Source organism: Equus caballus, chromosome 2 (assembly GCF_041296265.1).
Source record: "Equus caballus isolate H_3958 breed thoroughbred chromosome 2, TB-T2T, whole genome shotgun sequence".
NCBI classification, from domain to species: domain Eukaryota; kingdom Metazoa; phylum Chordata; class Mammalia; order Perissodactyla; family Equidae; genus Equus; species Equus caballus.
In genome coordinates this window covers 31,620,001-31,638,834 of record NC_091685.1, presented here as the reverse complement: position 1 = coordinate 31,638,834, position 18,834 = coordinate 31,620,001, and the positions used below count along the sequence as shown (strand labels likewise).

Here is an 18,834-nt window from a genome sequence, read left to right as displayed (position 1 = left end):
ACCTGGTTTCTCAAAAACTTAGCTTTCCCCTGATCTGACAAGTATCCCCCTTTCTACCTCTCTCATTCTTCACATGCACCATGAATTACCTAAAGTTCCCCTATTTCCTACAAAGTTGGCACATGGACTCTCTAGTCCTCATTCACTCTGATCTCACCAGTATTGCATCTGGACATAGAAACTTCACAAGATTCCCAGGAATCGCTCCACTCACCAAAAACTAAACGATACCACACAGTTCATACAAATGAAGGTGGTCAGAGTAATTACACAACTGTATACATTTGGCAAAGCTCATCAAACTGTACACTTAAAAATTGGTGAATGTTAACTGTATGCGAATTATACCTCAATAAAGCTGATTTTTTAAAAAGAACGCAGGTATTCATTCATTCAGCAAATGTTTAATGAGCATCTATTATGTGCATCAATGTTTACACCAAATCTTTAATCCTGGCAATTTGGGTCCTACCTGTATGTAATGTGCTTTATTTACTCTTAAGGTGTCCCAGGAGCCACATTACATGAAAAGTGGTGGAGTTTCTGATCATGAACGTCACTTAATGATGGCCTCTACAGTGGAAGGGCCATTAGCTACCCATCATCTTCCATTGCATAAAGGACATCTCTGATCATCCAGGTACTCTATATTTGAATACGAACCTTTCCGCCATAAGAAAAAAATTATTAAGCCTCTACTGCCTACAGGACATATCACTACCTCAGCCTTATAGGTCTGTCTTTCTACCAAAAAACTAGAACATCTCAAAAGCATACTGACAACGTTGCTAGAAGAAAAGAAGGCAACATGACTGAGGAATGGACTGAATTGACTTATGCCAAGATCCACAGTGACCCAGTGGCTGAGTGAAAGGTCTAGAAATGAGGCCTCCTGATTCCCAACACAGTGCGCACGCTGGAGACAACCACGGACCTCAGAGACAGACTTGGGCTTGAACTCCAGCTCCACTTCTTGCTAGCTGTATGCATCAGCTTGGGAAAGTCACTCCACCTTCCCAGCCTCAGTTTCCTCACCTGTGAAACCTCACAGCACTGTTCTGAAGACTATATGAGATATATACCACTTCCCACAATTACCCGGCACAGAGGAGGCCACTCAACAATATTAGCTCCCTTTCCTGGTCTTCAATTATTTAAGAGGAAGAAAATACCTATTAATCAAGGCTAACTCATAATCCCCATTAGTAATGCAGGACAACAATGAACCTATGTTTGCTGCCTTGTTCATATTCTAATCAATTCCCTTCGCATCCCACTATTTTCAGTTTTTCAAACTTCAGTTACTATGTTTAGAAAAGGGATTTAATTTTAGAAACCTGGAAAATTCTTCTGAGTAAATTGAGCAAAACCTTAATCTGCCCCAAGGGGAATTCTGAGCAAAATAATTATTTCTGACGAGAAGAAATTTCTATGGGGGTTATTCAGTTTAACCACACGAACGCCAGCAAAGCCGCACACGAAGTGACAGGAAGCAATCTGGAACATACTGTACAGATTCTCCAACGGGAAATACCCTCCTGAAACCCAAACCCCCTTCCTCCCCAATCTGAGGTTGTAAAATCTTGCTAGATGATCCGAATTCCCAGGCTCTGACACCAGTCTAGCGCCTTCGGCCAGCACTGCAGCAGTTCCTAAAGGGCCCTGAACAAACCCCACCTCTCAAAACATCCCCAAAAGGCAGGGAGGTCCAGAGAGCAGAGCCTCAATCCACAGATAAGGCCCCAGGAGCTCAGAAGCACAATTCCTTCCCCAAGGTCATTCGAGTCAGTGAAGCTGCGACAGAGAATCTGCAAGCCGTCTCCGGCGATCACACTGCAGCGTTTGGGGGGGGCGCCTGGTCTCTGCCCCTCTCCCACCCTCCAGGGTGAGCACTGGTCTCGGCATTTCCGAAACAAGCCGCAACAAGCTCTGCAGTGTTAGCAAAGGGGCTGACGCGATGGAGAAACAGATGCTCCAGAGCGAGCCGCTCCTCCTCGGCTCGCAGAGCCTCCTCCAAGGTTATCACCCGACACCGCAGACGCCTCACGGAGCGCCCCCCCACCCCCACCCGGGCTCCGAACTCCCAGCCCGGCCGCCCGGGGACGCCGGCCTCCCCGCAGGCAGCCCGGGCCGCCGAGGCCACCGGCCCCGGGCCCCGCGCCCGCCTCCTGCGCTCCGGGCGGCCATGGCTCCCTCCCGGCCGGGCGGGGCGGGCGCGCTGCGGAAAGTTCACCGCGGCGGCGGGGGGCGCCCCCGGGCCGGCCCGCCCGCGTCCCCCTGCAGATTCCACCATTAATTAGTCCTGAGGACTGTCTACTGGCAACTTAAACAAAGCGAATGCCTCAAATTCCTTCCCGGCCCGGCGGTCTGGCGGCGAGACCAGCAGCGGCCGGGACGCGGGGCCGGCGCGCGAGCCCACAGCTGCGGCGGCGGGACCCCTCCCCGGCCGCCCGCGCCCCCGCAGCCCGGCCCGCACGTCGGCCGGCAGCCCCGCTCCCTCCGCCGCCTCCTCCTCCTCCTCCTCCTCGGGGCTCCGGGCTCTTCCTGTAAGATCACTTCCTTCCTCCCCGGGTGCCCGCGGGCCCCGCGCAGCCCCCTCCCCGGCGCCCCGGCCCCCAGCCCGCCGCGCCGCTCCCTGCCCCCACCGCGCCCCGCGCACCCCGCCCGGGTCCCCAGCTCGACCCCGAAACTCTCCGCCGCCCCCCAAGACGCCCCTGCTCCCCGCCCCGACACTTCTCCCCCGGTTCTCGCTCCCACCAAGAAGTCTCTGCGAGCCTCCCCCCCTCAAGACAAATCTCCAACTCCGAAACAGCTCTCAAGGTCTCGCCCCCCAGGTCTCCCCTTCCGCGCTCTCCCCCACAGCACTCAGCTCAAACTCTCCCACCCCGACCCCACACCCCCAGCCCTCCCCGCGCCGCGCCCGCCCCGCTGCCCCGACGCCCCCGCCGCCCCGACCCCGCGGCCCGGCAGGCCGCCCCCTCCTGCCGCCCGCCTCTCCCCGCGCCCGCCCGCCCCGGCCTCCCGCGCCGCGCCCCCGCCGCCTCCCCGCGGACCCCTCACCTCCGCGGCTCCGGCCCGCGCTCCCGCCTGCGGACCGCCCGGCGCTCGGCTCCCGGCGCCGGCGCCTCCTCGGGTCCCCGGGACTGACAATGAGGGGCGGGGCCAGGTGACGTCAGCGCCCTGGAGGCGGGGTCGGCGAGAGGGGCGGGGCTGGCCGGCGGCCCCGCCCCCTAGGTCCCTTGCCCGTTCCCAGGGCTGGGACTCCGCCAAGGTCCCTTGCTAGGTGCCCAGGGCCTGTGCGAGGCGAGGTGGGAGATCGCGGTGGAAGGCAAGACGTCCTGCTTTCAAGAGGGGCACTGTCAGAAAGGTCGCGAGGATTAAATGAGATAATCGGTGTAAGGGTGTTTTAGCCCAGGGCCTGGTATGAAGCAATCATTCAACAAATACTATTGCTATTACTCAGCAAACGCGGAAAAGGAACTCGGCGTGGACTCAGGAGGCGTGGGTCCCAGCCTCCAGCTCTGCTGTTAATTCACTGTGTGATCCTAGACGAGTCCTTTCCCATCCATGTTCCTCACCTTCACCTTCTTCAAATTGGGAGGAGGCGATGACCAGATGACCTCAGAAGTCCCCCCAATAATTCTATGACATATTTCCTGTGGACCTATTATGTGCGAGGTACCTAGGGCCCAGAGAAGTGGGAGGGGGACCTGTGAAAGGAGCCTAAGACCCACACCCAGCATGGTACAGGACACAACCAGAGACACTCTCCCCACGGGTGCCCTCCCACGTTCTGGCACAGGCTGCATTCACAAGCCAGGACACAGATGTGCTGAGGGCTGCTTCCTCCCCGACTGCAGCGGCAGAGCTGGCCTCTTGAGACATGTCTTGTATAAGCTCCTCATTGCCTATGGAATAAAGGCCAAAGCCAGGGCCTGGTCCGATCTCTTCCTACCTTTACACACACACACATACACATACGCACTGTAAAGTTTATCCAAACTTCCCCCAGCACACCCACTGCTTTCCCACATCTGCCCCTTTGCTCACGCTCTTCTCTTGCTGTCTCATCTCAGCTTACAACTCCTCCTAGTTTCCCCCAGCCGAAAGCCGGCTCTCCCTGCCCTGAAGACCCATGGCATTGTGTGTAACTCTCATGTGGCATGAACACATTTTGACTCGTGTCAACTGTCCTCTCCTTTGTCTCTTAGCACCTCCTCGAGGTCAGAACCCACACATGTTTGTGGATGCCAGAAAACCCTGGAATCACATGCCCATGTTCTGGCCCAGACTAGCTCTCTTTCAGACTCATTCTCCTCATCTGTAAAATAGGGACATTAATATAGTCCTTGGAGTGTTTGTTTTAATATTACAAAAGACACTACAGAGAAAGCACCAGGCACAGTGTTCCACAATGTAGTTGTCATTCTGATTTTCATTATTATTATTATCATCAATATTATTAGCTCCTAACACCACACAGCACCCCTCGTGATGATCCACCCAATCGTCTCACGGTGGAAGACTCTGAGGTCCTGAGAGAGGAAATGGCTTGCTGACAGTGGCCCGGCAGAGCAGTGCCCTTGGAACAGGAACCAACACTCCAGTCTCGAGACCCCAGGTGGATTCTGCAGAGTCACATCTGATGCCCCAGGGTGTCTCTCCCTCGGCAAGCCTCCCAGTTGGGGACGGCTGTGAGTTCTCTTTGCAGGAGGGCTGACCGTCCCTCCCTGTGCCTTTCTCCTCTCTCTTTCCTCACAGAGAGGCGGATCTGTGTTAAACTGCCCTTGGCGTCTCCGCAGGCCTCTGGGAGAGCTGCAGCCAGGCCCTGGGCGTTTCCAGCGCGCTAGCCTGTGGGAAGAGGGAAAAGGCTTTGGGGTTCTGATTAATTTCCTGTGCTGCAGACAGACAAATGGCTGTCCTGAAATGCCTGGGCTGGTCCTCCAGGGCCCCTAACAAATTGCGGCTTATTTTTAGAATAGGAGATTCAAAAATGCCACTTCCCATGAAAAGCAGGCCTGGCCACAGGATTGCTGCAGGAAAAGAAAAGGGCTTTTACAGAGTCCGTCCTATGTACTGATGCTGATTCCGAGCACTGCAAACCCTTGGAAGAGAGAACCCAGGACAGACAGTGGAAGTTCTTTTTTTTCTTTTCTTTTCTTTCTTTTCTTTTCTTTTTTTTTTTTTTGCTGAGGAAGATTGGCGCTGAGCTAACATCTGTGCCAATCTTCCTCTATTTTGCACGTGGGATGCCACCACAGCATGGCTGATAAGTGGTGTAGGTCCGTGCCTGGGATCCGAACCCACAAACCCAGGCTGCCGAAGCAAAGCACACAAACTTAACCATTACGCCACTGGGCTGGTCCCCATACAGTGGAAGTTCTGAAGGCAGAACTTTCTACCCAGGATCCAGGACCCCATCCACCACTTATTCATTCATTCACAGCAAAAGCTTTGACACAGGACGGATCAGGATTCAAATTTCAGCTCCACCGCTTACCAGTTGTGTGACCTCTGGCTTTGAAGTCTGCATCTCAGTTTCTCATCTGAAAAAACGAGCGTAATAATGGTCCTGATCTCCTGCAGTGGCTGTGAGGATTCAATGAAATAACGTGTGAAAGAGCTCAGTGCAGAGCCTGGCACCCAGTTCATGCCAGGATATGGTGGCAGCTGTTACTATTTCCACATGTCCCCTGGGTAAGGTCTCTCCTGTGCTGGCGTCTGGGCTGGAAGCAGGGCTAGAATCTCAGCTGGTAAAAGGAAAGGGGTAGGTTTCCGTGAACAGGCAGGAAAAGGTGTGTGCTGGGGACTGTGACATGAAACGAGTAAGTGTGAGTTGCAGAATGACAGGTGTGGTAGGATCCCGTGGTTAGAACTTAGAATATATGTTTAGTGGATGCATAAAAAATATGGAGACTACAGAGAACTAAATAGAAGACTTTCCCCTTTTTTCCTTTCTTTTTGCTTTGCTTTTCTGTGTGTGTGTGTGTGTGTGTAGCAGAAACGTTCAAAAAAGACTCTACTAAATGCTAAGAGGGAAGAAAGGGGATGAAAACACAGCTGCAAGACACATCGGCAGTGGGCATCTGAACCGACTGTGCATATAACCATAGAAAGTTCCGCGGGTCCCATCTCACTCCTCACGGTGCAGAGAAAGCCCCTGCACAGACAATTCTCACCTTCTCCCCCCTCCCCAGCCTTTACCTTGAACTTTCAATGGTACAGCCGGAGGCGAGATTCCTAACAGGACTCCCGGGAACCACGCAAGGTCAGCAAGAGAGATTTTTAAGCAGGAAGAGTTTTTCTTGCTCCCTGTCCTGTGCCCCTCCCCCACCTCTCAAAGAATAACTGTCAGCATCTGTGCCGACTGGGCCTAAACTTGCACTTTCAGTTTTCCCCATTATATCTTTCTGCAATTTAATTTTTTTACAAGGAGGATATATTACTTGGTCATCAGAAAAAAGGCAATAAAGATATACAGAAAGAGAAAGCTAACTGACCTAGGGTTGGTTCCCTTTTGTCGGTTTGCAAACAATAAATTACAGTAATGCGGTTGAGGCCAGGGCTAAGTCTCACACAAATCATAGAAAGTGAGAGTGGTAAGGGCAAAAAATCACCCTCAACTTCTCCTATCATCCTCCAAATGGCATGATTTTAAATCCCCTCACAATTCAGGCCGCCCACCAGTGCATATATTTCATTCAGTCAGTCAACAAACACTTTACTATAAAGCAGACATCATCCTGGGCACTTTCCTGATACTGTCTCATACAGGGTATGGGGGTCATTATTCCTAACTTGCAGATTAGGAGAACAAGGGTCAAGGAGGTGAAGGAACTTGCCCGAAGGCTCACGTGTAGTGGGGTCTGAACCAAGACCTTCACAACATCCAAGTCCGCTTTCTGAGAGATGTGGGCTGGATTCTGAAGCGAGTGAGCTCTGAACTCAGGCAGCTGTGATCGCCGGGGCGGCCTCGGGCAAGTCCCTGAACTCTTCGGTGCTGCAGATTGCCATCTCTGCGGGATAAGGGCCTACCTGATGCTTGACGTAAGTGAAGCGTTTCGTACGTTGTAACTCATCCTACGGAGGGAAGTCGTTATGCCAGCTTTTCTGGGACTGCGTCTCACTCATCTCTGGGCCCCTTGGGTGCTTTCCTCATTTTACCCCATTGATGCCTATCCCCCATGAAGGCATTTAGGCCAGTCTTCGTGGCACAAACTCACATCACCCCCCCCCCCCCCGACTAGCACTGGACCTGCCTTGAGGACGAGAACGACGCTCATTCATTTCTGATCCCTTTCTGCCCCCAGTGCAGAGCCTGGCACGCATCCCACCATTCCTTCGCTTTTTTATTTATTTCATACCGAATGGCTGAGAGCCTGACAGGGGCCAGGCACGGCACAGACTGGGGGACAGCAAAGGTCCCTACCTTCTCGGAGCTGATGACTGCTGGGGAAGACAGACAACACTAAATACGGTTAATTCCTTCACAGCAACTGCACTAAGTGCCACAAAGCATCAGGCCACGCACTATGAGGGCTTGAGGGATGTGGAGCGGGGATCTGGCTGAATTCAGGACAAGGGAAGGCTTCCTAGAGGAGGTGGCCTTAAGGCTCAGAGAGGTCAAGAAACTTGCTCAAGGTCACAAAGCTGGTAAGTGGAAAGACCGGGATTTTAACCCAGATGCCTGACTCCAAAGCCCACACTCCATCTGCTACACAACGCTGCCTTTTATCTCCTCCATCTCATTCCTCCCTGGCTCTTCTTGGTGAGAAGGGAGCAAGGTCTGTCTAAGACTGGACGCTCTAAAGCAATGTTTTCCCAGCTTTGGGGATCAGGGACCCCTTTCAGAATCTGGTGAAATCCATGCGACCTCTCCCAGGAACTACACGTCTACAGACAGACCCACAAAATCTTGCCTGCAATTTCAGGGGCTCACAGGCATCCTGAGGCCCAGGTTTAGAACTCACACCATGGAGGACCCGAGGACTCTACGGTGAGATTCTCAGAGTCTCAGAAAGAGATACCAGGGTCCCCTGGGGACCTCAAATACCCAGATGGACCCCAGGACTCTATAGCAAGATTCTCAAGATGCAGGAGAATGATCCTGGGATCCTGTAGAGACGGCCAGTCCCTCCAGGGGACCAGCAAGGCCTGGAGGAGAGAGTCTCAAGATGCCATAGACTGCAGAGGAGCCTCAGGCCCTCGCACAGTCAGAGCCCCCACAGAGGAACGGGCACCTGGGAAAGCCCTGGTTCTTACCCCTTTTTGGGTCACTGACACCTACGAAATTCTCAAGAAAAATGCAACACACAGCATGTGACACACAAAATCACGGGGTTCGCAGACCTCTGGGAGGCCATCCGCAGCCCCCAGATTCAGACCTCCTGCTCTTGAGTTTCCACGAGAGCCTGAACCCCGCTGCACCCCTCCCGAGCTGGACCAGGACCACGGCCTCAAGGCACAAGCTTTGGAGTCACACAGACCACGGGCCCTGCCGGTTACCAGCCGTGACCTTGGACCGCTCCCCTACGCACCCTCAGGCCTCAGCATCTCACCTCCCAAAAGAGAGGCTCGGACGCCCTCCCTCCCCCGCCCAGCCCCCGCGGCGGGCTCCGTGCCGGGCGGGCCGCAGCGTCGCCTGCAGGACCGCGGGGCCGCCCGCGCCGGGATGCGGGCGCCGGGATGCGCGCGGCCGCCGCGGTGACAGCTCGCGCCGCGGCCCGGGGAGCTGGGGGCCCCGCGCGCCCGGCCGTTCCCACCCCCGCCCGGGCAGGGCGTTCCCGCCGGCCGGCTTCCTGCCACCCGGGGCACGGAGGAGGGCAGGGAGGAGGGCGGGCGCGGGGCCGCGGGGCCTGGCAGGCCTGGTTCCTGGCTTTCTCTCCGCGTTTCCTGAGCGGGACCGGCCGGGGGATGGGACCCAGCGCAAACCCCCTTCCCCGGGAGCGCAGCCAGGAAACCGCGTCCTGGTTCCCGCCGGGCCCTCCTCCTGCTCCTCCTCGCTGATGGCCGGCCACGGTCGTTTCGTCCTTCAGCTGGGTACGATGCGACCCGCCGGCCCCGTGAGCAAGCCGAGAGATGAGAGGGCAGACCCCGGACCGCACACACAGCGAGATTCCGACCCCTCGATGCCAGCTTACTAACGCCGTCCTACGGATGAGAAAAGCGAGGCGTAAAACACGAAGTGACTTACCCAAGGTCGTCATAAAAATATCACTCGGAATAAAATAAAGCGCTTCCTACAGACCAGGCGCTGTGCTACAAATGCTCTAAATGTAAGTGTCATTGAGTCCTCAGAATCTTTGAGGATAACTATTGCCCCTATTTTATAAATGAAGAAAGTGAGAACCAGAGAGGCCAAGTGGCTTCTCCAGTGTCACACAGCTACAAAGCAACAGAGAGAGGAACTAAACTGCAGTCTCCTGTTTGCAGAGCTCAGACCACTCCGGCTTCCCACAGGTCCTGCTTCAGCTCATTCCAGTTGAGCAACCTGAGGGCCAGAACCTTGTCTTATTTTTTTTGGTTTTTCGGTCCCCAAAACGCCACCCGGAACTTAGCACAAAATAGGTGCTCAGAAATGACTGTGGAGCCTAGGGCAGAAGCTCAAAGTTGGAAGGACTGGTAGCTTAACTCCTTCTAGAACCTTCAGCAGAGTGAAAATTCATCCTCTGAATATTTCCTACCGTGATGAACTCCCTCTCCCATAATAGCCGCTCCCCTGCTGGATAAATGAAATGTTGGGTCTAAAATGTCTATACTCCTTTTTGCTCATGGTTCCTTGTCAAAAAAAGCAAGACCATTTCCCGCCTCCTGGCCACGATACATATTTCGTGATATCCTTAGCCGTTTTACAAGGATAGAAGGTTCAATAACTTTAAGTTCCCTGTGAACTGGACCCTTGTCAGCGGTTCCCCTTCCCTGTGTACCGTTGTTTCAGAGAAAAGCAGAGAAGAATTCAGTCTCACTCGGTCGGTTGACTGAATGGGGCACACGTTGAACTGACTTCTATCGCATTTAGGCGTTGAGATGTCGGGATTTCTCTGTTACAGCAGTTTGCATAACTTGAGTAACACTGGGAGTGACTTGGTTCCATTGTTACGTCCTCCACATCTTGGTCACACAGAAGATGCTCAGAAGACAACCATCCGGCACCGACTGTGTCCAGGTGGCTCAGCTGGTCGGAAACAGTCTCTGTTCATCTCGTCCATGCATTATGCCCTGCCTGTTCCAAAAAGGGTTTTGAGGTGGTTTCCATCGCAGCCTCAAGCCTATTTGGTGGATAGTTAAAGAGCAAGAGTCAGGGAGTAATGAAAGCCTGGACCAAAGGCCAGTGAAGAAGGAGGGAAGAAAGATGAAAAATTGACTAAATAGAGCAGAAATGCTAGGCTAAGTTTTCTAAGGATAGCAACTATAACAGAGCAAAACCCATGGCTCTGAGGTTCCTGGCAGTCAAAGCAAAGAGGGAAATAGGATGAGTTACAAATTATATGGGAAGTAGTAAACATGTGATTAAGCGCAGACCCTGTTGTTTTGAGGCCCATCTCTACCGGTTACTAGTCACGTGACCTTAGGCAGTTACTTAACTTCTCTGTGCTTCCGTTTCTTCACAGGGATGACATAATGATAAAACCCCTCTCTTAGGGTCATCGGGAAGATGAAATGAGTTAGGACATATTCAGTTCATAGAACAGGCCTGTCACGTGGTGAATTCCGTGCAAGAATTAGCTGTTGCTGTAGTCTGATTGGAAGAACCACGTCAGTAACTTGGGACACAAATTTTTCCCTGCACTAAACTCTCGGAGGAACGTATTATTAAAGGACCCCAACGAGTGCAAGGGACCATGCCTAAAAGTGCTAGACTTTTAGGACACTGCTGGGCCCTGTGTCACATTCTCTCATTGGCTTTTGGCTCAGACAAGCCTCGGCATTCTGCTCACTGGGTAATTCTGCAGGCAGGCGGCTGGGGGCCCGGGGGCCTTTCCGATGACCTGTCCACGCGGCAGGTAAGTGTGGAGGGGAGGAGCAGAGGGGGTGGTGTCAGACAGACCCATGTGCATTTGTTAACCTCTTTAAGCCTCGGTTTCTTCATCCACGGTGAGGACGATAACAAATAGACCCCCCTCCAAGGGAGCTGCTCTGAAGAGAACGTGAAAAAATAAATACAGAACACCTGCCACAGTCACTGGTTCATAGGAGGCCTGCAGCGCACTCACCCACAGAATAAGGAAGAAACCGACAGAATAAAATGGGAAGCTCACCTGAGACCCTGGAGTACGGAGGATAATTTTTAATACTCTCCAAAGTGGAACAGAAGTGGTACATTTCCCCCAGAAGGCGGCCCGGGCTGACCAAGGCATCATGGCTTTGCTTCTACCTGGAATTCGCTTGGCCTGACTCAGTGCGATGTGGAGGCCGGGCTGGCCCGTTTGGGGAGCCACCCTGGCCTGGAGAGGCGCCGCAGAGCAAGAATGGCCAGTGGGCCTCGGAAACTGACTCTGTCTTTGATGGGGATTGAGAACCGCAAGTTCCCCCCGGGGCTTCCATGTGTTGGCTGCCTCCTAGGTACCCAGTGCTCTGCTGAGCTTTACACACATGACCATGTCCAGCCCCCACGACAGCTTCCAGGGGTGAGCCCTCTTCAGAGTCACATTTTACAGATGAGGAAACTGAGGATCAGAGAAGGAAAGTGACCTATCTCTGGTCACACAGCTAAGAAGCAGCAGAGCTGGGACATGAAAGCCGGGACATGACGCTAGTATGTGTTCCTAACCATTAGACTACACTGCCTCTCCCCTCCAACCTGACCCGGGATCTCGTCTGTCTCATTAGCCAACCTCTCTCTTCCAAGGCTGACTTTTTTCATGAAGAATCTTCTAGGAAACACCTGCTGCCTGGCCCCAGGGCAGCCCCCTGCCCTGTGGAAATTAGCTCATGGGCAGGACAGACAAGTTTCACCGGGGTGCCTCAAGCTCATCAGAAGCTCCGAGTGGATGGAAAATCAGCCGCCATCGCCTGCGTCCAGCCTGCAGCTCCGATCTGCTCAGCTTCCTGGTTGGTCTCTCTGCCTCTGGGCTCCCCCGCCTCCATTCCTCCCTTCACACACAGCCAAATGGAGTAATTGCTCTTCACACTTATCTAACCAAGTCATGCCGCTGCTGAATAATCTTCAATAGCTCCCTGTTGCTCCCAGGACCAAGTTCAAAGTCAACAGCTCAGTTTAGCCCCCAAGGCCCAGCCTACTTCTCCAACCCTCTCTTTCCTCTCAGGCATCCTCGGCCCCCACAGCCCCAGACATTCACCATTCCCAGCCCCAGAGCCTTTGCACATGTAGTTCCCCCGTGTGATGCAAGATAAATAAACATGTGAACGAGCTGCCAGGCCTCAGCTGGGCTGTGAGGCTGTCAGATCCCATTAGCTCACCTTCTCCAGGTGGTGGCTGGGCCCTCCTGCCCTCTGATGGAGACTTCTCTGCTGGGGGAGTTGCCCACCGTCCACCTGGAAAAGGGACCAGACAGGAACAGAGCACCAGCAACTCCAGCTTTCTGTAGAGCCCTGGGAAGTGAGGGCCTTACCTTGCACCCACTCCATGTGTGAGAGGCCAGGTGTCGGGGGGTGACACGATAAAGCCACCAACGGGGTCCAGATTTCCTACCGGGTCTGTTTGGTGCCTGTGTCCAAGCTGTTAACAGCTACCCCACGCTCTCTCCTCGGTGGAGGCAGAATCCTCCTCTCTCTCTGTGTACCGTGTACACAGTTGCCAGGCGCCGACCCGGAGCAGGCACAGCGTGCCCACCTCCCCCTCCCCACTTGCTAAGGAAAATTGCGCTGGAGGAAGGTGCCCACCCCGCTGCGAGTTCCGCGACTGTCTCTGGTGCCCCTGCGCCGCCTGGCGGGCATACCTGGAATAGACCAGGATTTTTGCCGACAGCTCCGCTTAGCGCAATTCTCCAGGGTGGCATCTTGGTCTCATTCCACATCCGCCCTAAGGCCCTGGGGCTCCCCTGAGCCTGAGGCTCTGAGAAAGGCAGAAGCTGATTCTGTCTCACCGTGGAATCTTGGGTCTGTGACTGGCCTTCTCTGGGCTCAAGTTCCTCATCTATAAAAAAAAGTGCAGGAGGACACTGAACCCTATCGCCTCTGATGTTCTAGGATCTATGATTAAAGTCCACTAAAGGATCTGGGACTCTGCCTCCTTCCTTTTCTCAGTGGGCAGAATGTAAATTCCAGAAGGCCTGGGAAGTTGTTGGCTTGTTTGCTCCCTGTCCCAAGTGTGTAGGGCAATGCTTCATACACAGAAGATGCTTTATTGGGCTTGGAGTTGCATTAATAGAAGCACTGTATGTACAATGAAGGAGGTGATAGTCTCTCTGCCCATGTCTGGAGTCTTGTGTTCCATTGGGATCAGAACTTTGAATGGGACATGGAGAAAGTATAACTCATCCATAATAGGATGAACAAAATGATGGCTGAGGGGGACCATAAAACCAGATTTTATGGGGAACAGTTGAAGGAGCTAGAATATTGACTCTGGCATAAAAAAGACTCGAGGGGTACGTGTTCTGCCTTCAGACATCTGAAGAGGGCAAGAGGGCATCTAGGGAAGACAGCTGGGAGAATTAGGAATTCGGGCTGCTACTTCAAGGGGACAGATTTTCACCCCCCAAAACCAAAAGAAGCAGGGCCGGCCCAGTGGTGCAGTGGTTAAGTGCACACATTCAGCTTTGGCGGCCCAGGGTTCGCCGGTTCGGATCCTGGGTGCGGACATGGCACTGCTTGTCAAGCCATGCTGTGGTAGGCATCCCACATATAAAGTAGAGGAAGATGGACACAGATGTTAGCTCAGGGCCAGTCTTCCTCAGCAAAAAGAGGAGGACTAGCAGCAGATGTTGGCTCAGGGCTAATCTTCCTCAAGAAAAAAAAAAAAAAAAAGAAGCTTTCAGTCTGAGCTAGATAAAGAACAGACCTGCATTTGAATCTCAGTCTGTCCCTGACCAATTTTGTAACCTTGGGCCAGTTCCTTTATCATGTTAAGCCTTGGTTTTCTCACGTATAAATGGGCATAATAAGGAGCCAGCAGGGCGGCTGTGTGGATGGAATGATATAAAGCATTTTTAAAGTCCCTAGTGCCTGGTTAGCGGTGGGTGAGCATAGCTATGGTTAAAAAAATAGAAAGGTTGTGAGCACCCTGTCACTGGACGGATGAGCAGAGGCTCGAAGATGCTTTGTAGGAATGCTGAGGAGGCAAGCCACTAGTGGGAGTGTGGCTCAGGGAGGTGGCGCAGGCTGGCGGCTGGCAGTGCGGGCTCTCGGTCACATCGACTAGACGTGACTCTTGCCTTTGCTATTTACTTGCTGAGATGCCTCGTACAAATTACTTAACCTTTCTGAGCCTGTCTCCCCATCTGCAAAATGGGGATAATAGTAGTTCCCACTTCACCAAGTTGTTGGGGGGGGTGGTCCAGGAGGTGAAGCAATCAAAATGCGTGAGCGGCTGCTCTGATGTTAGCGATCTGATAGGGCTTGTCCTGGATGACCTCGAAGGTACCCTCCTATCTCACAGCCTCCAGGTCTGGAATCCCTGCTCCTGCTCTTGGGCACAAGGCAGGGGGCCCTGGTGACGCAGGTGTGTGCACCGTCCTAAGACCCCAAGATGCAGAGGATTGCTTGCACCTGGCCCTCAGCAGCGGCAGGGTAAATGGAGCACTGTCCCTTCCCCTCCCGCACAAGCCAGCCCTTCCTGTGACAGGAAGGTGGCTGCCATGGCACCCAAGGGGCAGAGGGGTGGGGCACGGGATGGGGTCCAGGGCAGGCACCTCAGAGGACAGGCCGCCTGGCTTTCTAATCTGCTTGCGCCCTTTGGTCTCCTGATAAACTGTGAGCTCTGCGCGGGATCCGACTGCTGTCCAGGGGACAGAAATTAGCCAATAGCATGGGAGGGCCAGAGGCGGCCAACGGGTGGGCCAGGGGCCAGATCTGGCTCACCGGCTTGTTTTGTTGTTTGCATACTTGTACACTGTTGCTTTTTAAAAATTTAGTTGTCGATATTTAAAAAATAAGGGGATTGCACAGAAAACCCAGATTCCTTTCTCTCTCAAAAATCAGCAGAGTGGGCCCATGTCAGCCTGGCACGAGTCAGTTGGAGATGAGTAGTGGCTGCCACCTCTAGCTAGGGCACGGGAGCTCCAATCACCAGAGTCCCCATACCGCCCTGTGGCATTGCACCCCGTCTGCTTCACTCATTTGTAAATGGCCCTGCAGTCCCTTGATTTGTGATCCCAGGGACACAGCACTGGCCCTGCAATACCTAGGGACAAGAGGACAACTCTCAGCCCGGTTATGTGACTCGTCAGTGCTCCAAGCTCCATTTCCCCATCTGTGAGAGGGCGACAAGGCCTTGGACTCCTCCCACGGCTGACGGGAGGATTCCGTAAGAAAACGTCTGGACAGCACCTGGACCACAGTAGGTCCTCAGCAAAGATTCCCCATGAGTAAACCGTGGCCTGGTGTCACTCAGTAACGTCCCCTGGTTTTGGATGCTACAGTTGGGCAGAGGGCAGGCCCCAACCACCTACGAGGCTGGCATTAATGTCACCCACACTGTTCAGAAGAGCGAGCCGAGGCACAGAGACATGAAGCAAGTAAGTGGAGGAAACGGGGTAGCTAGCCCAGTCCGTCTGATCCCCAAACCCATGCCTTTTCCACTGGCTTGTGCTGCCCCTCACAGCCACATGCCATGCTGGCCCTGACCACATCCACTGGGGTGAGGAGCATGGATTCCGGGGTATAACTGCATGGCTCTCGTCCTGGCTCCACCACTTACTAGCAGTGTGACACTGGCAAACTACCTAATTTCTTGTGCATTCCGTTCTTTATCTGGAGGACAATAAAAGGACCAACTTTATGCAGATTAGAAGAGTTAATGCTAGTAAATGCTTAGGGCAGCACCTGAGTACAGAGTAGGAGCTCAATAAATGCTGGTATTATCATTAATTGAGCACTGGCTGTGTGCCATACTGAGAGTACAAAGGTCAGTGAGAATTGCTGTGGGGTTCACAGTCTGGCAAGAGGTCAGAGGTCAGAGGGCCAGGTGCTGTGAGGGAGCCTGGCTGTGAAAGCAAGATGGGGGTGATAGTGAATTTTACATGTCAACTTGTCTGGGCCACAGCGTCCAGATATGTGGTCAGACATTATTCTGGATGTTTCTGTGAGGGTGTTGTTGGATGAGATGTACATTCAAGCCGGTGGACTTTGAGGAAACCAGACTGCCCTCCATAAGGTGGGTGGGCCCCAACCAATCAGTTGAAGGCCTGAATAGCAAAGGGCTGACCTCCCCTAAGCTAGAGGGAATTCTCCAGAAGACGGCCTTTGGCCTTCATCAGCAACATTGGCCCTTCCTGGTGTGGAACCAGAAGACTGCTTTTGGACTCCGAATGCAACCCTTTTGTCTGAATCGCCAGCCTGTCAGCCTCCCCATCAGATTTTGGACTCACCGAGCCTCCACAATTGTGTGAGCCGATCCCTTGAAACAGATCTCTTTCTCTGTCTGCACATGCACGTCCTATTGGTTCTGTCTCTCTGAAGAACCCTGACTAATATGGGGGTGGGGGCAGTACCTGTACCTCTGCCAGAGGAGCTCCCTTAGGCTGTCTGGCAATGCTGGCCTGGAGAAGGTCGACCAAGGGCTGTGACCCTGTCCCCAACGGATGTGACAGTTCTTTAGTGATTGGGACGCATTTACTCGCAGGATCCCCCAGAGCTGGGAGGGACAGCACGTCTAGAGCCGACAGAACCAGGATCTGAGAACAGCTTCACCTGCACAACGACATACAGGAAACTCCAAGAAGTGTGACACGGGTCCATGAAACGTCCTCCCCTTGGGTTCAGCTGTGCAGAGAGAGGACAGGGGTCAGGGCGGGAGAGCGCAGCCAGCTTACAAGCACTAGGTGTGCGAGAGATTTAGCGCTTTGAGTGTGACACCAAGTGCCAAGGGCCCAATTCCTTTCTGAGCTGCTGAAGACGGGGCAGGAGGCTGCTCAGCTGAGAGGCACAGCCCGGCCTCCGGTTCCCGAAGGGCAGGATCGGGACAGCCAGGGGGGCAGTTACTGGAAATCAGCTTTGGGCCCAGCAGGAAGGACAGTCAGTGCGACCAAAGATGGGCTGGGTGTCTCGTGGGCACTGATCCCCCGTCACCAAGAATGTTCTAGGCGTCATCCCTTCTTCGTGACGGAACTGAGAGAAAGAGCAGGCACTTTGGACGGGACAGACCCAGATCCAAACTAGTGAGTGTCTGCGTGACCTCCTGCTGAGTCGCTGTTGCTGACCCTGCGTTTTCTCTCCCGCCCACGGGCCTGCAGACCTCAGGGAGCGCTCATGCTGCGTTGGAAAGCCCTGGCCGCCTCTCAAAGCAGCCTATGAACAGAAGCCGCTCATTGCACTTGCTGGCTCGCCCTGAAACACCCTCTGGCTGTCTTCACCTCCCCGTCCAAGACCCCAAGCCTGTGCCAACCCGAGAGCGCTTGCTGCTGCCCACCCTTGCTGCCCGCCAACCTACGGGAGGCAAGGTGGCAGGAGAGAGGCGCGTCCTCCTGCTGTCTGTTAGGATGCATCCAGCAGCAAGTAACGGAAAAATCCAGCTAACAGTGTCTACACCATGAGGATGGCTACTGCTCACTCAACAAGAAATCGGAGACAGGCGGTCCAGGGATGCCTCAGCGCCTCAACGATGCAGTCAGGGAACTGAGCTCGCTCTTCCCCTCTGCCACCCTCAGGCCGTCTGCAATGGTCACCTGCAGGATCACAGGACGGCTGCCCAAGCCCCCATCCTCACAAACAAGGAAGAACTTATTTTCCTTGCATGTCTCTCTTTTCCTGCAAGGAGGGTCTTTCCCAAAATCCCCAGCCGACTTCCTCTTACATCTTGCATGACCAACTTGTCCCTGTTTGCCTGGTACCTTTTCGATTTGGACCAAAGTTTGCAGGTCCTGGGAACCCCCTTAGTCCCTTGCAATTCTGACTGGTTGGTCTCCCTGCTTACATGCCATTGGCCGGGACAAGGTCATCTGTCCATCCTTTGACCAATCCGTAGCAAAGGGAATGGAAGTATCCCAACTGGTTTAAACCAATCAGGATTCATCTCCTGGGGGATTGGGCATGTTGCCATTTGAACTGCTCTGGACTTCTGTGAGCAAGGAAGGAGGACTGGAGGCAAGGTGGGCACCCCGCAGTGTCTGTCACACTTGCATATATCAGAAATTAGCAGAGTGGGGCTGGCCCAGTGGCGCAGCGGTTAAGTTCGCACATTCGGCTTCAGTGGCAGAGGGTTCGCCAGTTCAGATCGCAGGTGTGGACATGGCACCACTTGGCAAGCCATACTGTGGTAGGCGTCTCACATATAAAGTAGAGAAAGATGGGCACGGATGTTAGCTCAGGGCCAGTCTTCCTCAGCAAAAAGAGGAGGATTGGCAGTAGTTAGCTCAGGGCTAATCTTCCTCAAAAAAAAAAAAAAAAAAGGAAATTAGCAGAGTCCTATCCTAGACCAGGCTCGGCTCTCCCCCATTGCCTGCATGTCACCACCAAGCTGTGTGTGTGTCTATGACTAAGTGTGAAAGAATGAGGAGCATGACAAGGATGGTGGGGGAGCGGGAAAGGGTGGAGGATAAAAGCCCCAAATACAGACTTCCTCTGTGGTCCTGGAAACAAGTTCATTATTAATTTGACCTTCAGGTGGCCTAATTAAGGTGCAGTTCTCCAGGCACCATAAGCAAACGGGCAGCTTTCAGGCAACTGTAACAAAGGCCAGAAAACAGCTGGTCTGTCCCTTAAGCTGGCCTATCT

General features: G+C 53.7%; 2 protein-coding genes and 1 long non-coding RNA gene across 28 annotated transcripts in view; 1 reads left to right on the top strand and 2 right to left on the bottom strand.

Moving 5' to 3' along the window:
- The window catches only part of LUZP1 (leucine zipper protein 1), a 117,621-nt gene extending 114,174 nt beyond the window's left edge, over positions 1–3,447 (bottom strand). For 14 of the 23 annotated variants that reach the window (XR_011436523.1, XR_011436522.1, XM_070260753.1 and 11 more), the window contains exon 1: positions 3,061–3,172. The gene's annotated coding sequence lies outside the window, so the exon portion shown is untranslated. Of the gene's footprint in view, positions 1–1,677; positions 2,025–3,060 lie in introns of those variants that run through there. The other 9 variants (XM_023635532.2, XM_070260765.1, XM_070260755.1 and 6 more) reach the window with 7 other exon arrangements.
- Positions 1,958–3,283, top strand: LOC138923113 (basic proline-rich protein-like). The gene is made up of 2 exons (XM_070259826.1): positions 1,958–2,271; positions 2,335–3,283. The coding sequence occupies exons 1-2, from the start codon at positions 1,958–1,960 to the stop codon at positions 3,281–3,283; spliced, it is 1,263 nt and encodes a 420-aa protein (XP_070115927.1).
- Positions 3,448–4,343: 896 nt separating the features above from the next.
- Positions 4,344–12,861, bottom strand: LOC138915066 (uncharacterized). Of its 4 annotated transcripts, none has more exons than XR_002806271.2 (6): positions 12,573–12,859; positions 12,421–12,495; positions 9,927–10,268; positions 6,843–9,150; positions 5,501–5,750; positions 4,344–4,851 (listed from the first exon to the last, which is right to left on the bottom strand). It is a non-coding gene; the product is annotated as an uncharacterized lncRNA (long non-coding RNA). The 4 variants fall into 4 exon arrangements; XR_011436521.1 differs by having other exon boundaries at positions 5,501–5,589; XR_011436520.1 differs by having other exon boundaries at positions 5,501–9,150; positions 12,573–12,861.
- Between the last annotated feature and the right edge of the window lie 5,973 nt (positions 12,862–18,834).

What these genes read in the sequence shown, in the direction of transcription:
- LOC138923113 (XM_070259826.1), top strand. Translation starts at nt 1,958, where the DNA reads ATGGAGAAACAGATGCTCCAGAGCGAGCCGCTCCTCCTCGGCTCGCAG. An exon ending in CCCCGGGCCGGCCCGCCCGC is followed by an intron (nt 2,272 to 2,334) that starts GTCCCCCTGCAG and finishes ACTTAAACAAAG; the next exon opens with CGAATGCCTCAAATTCCTTC.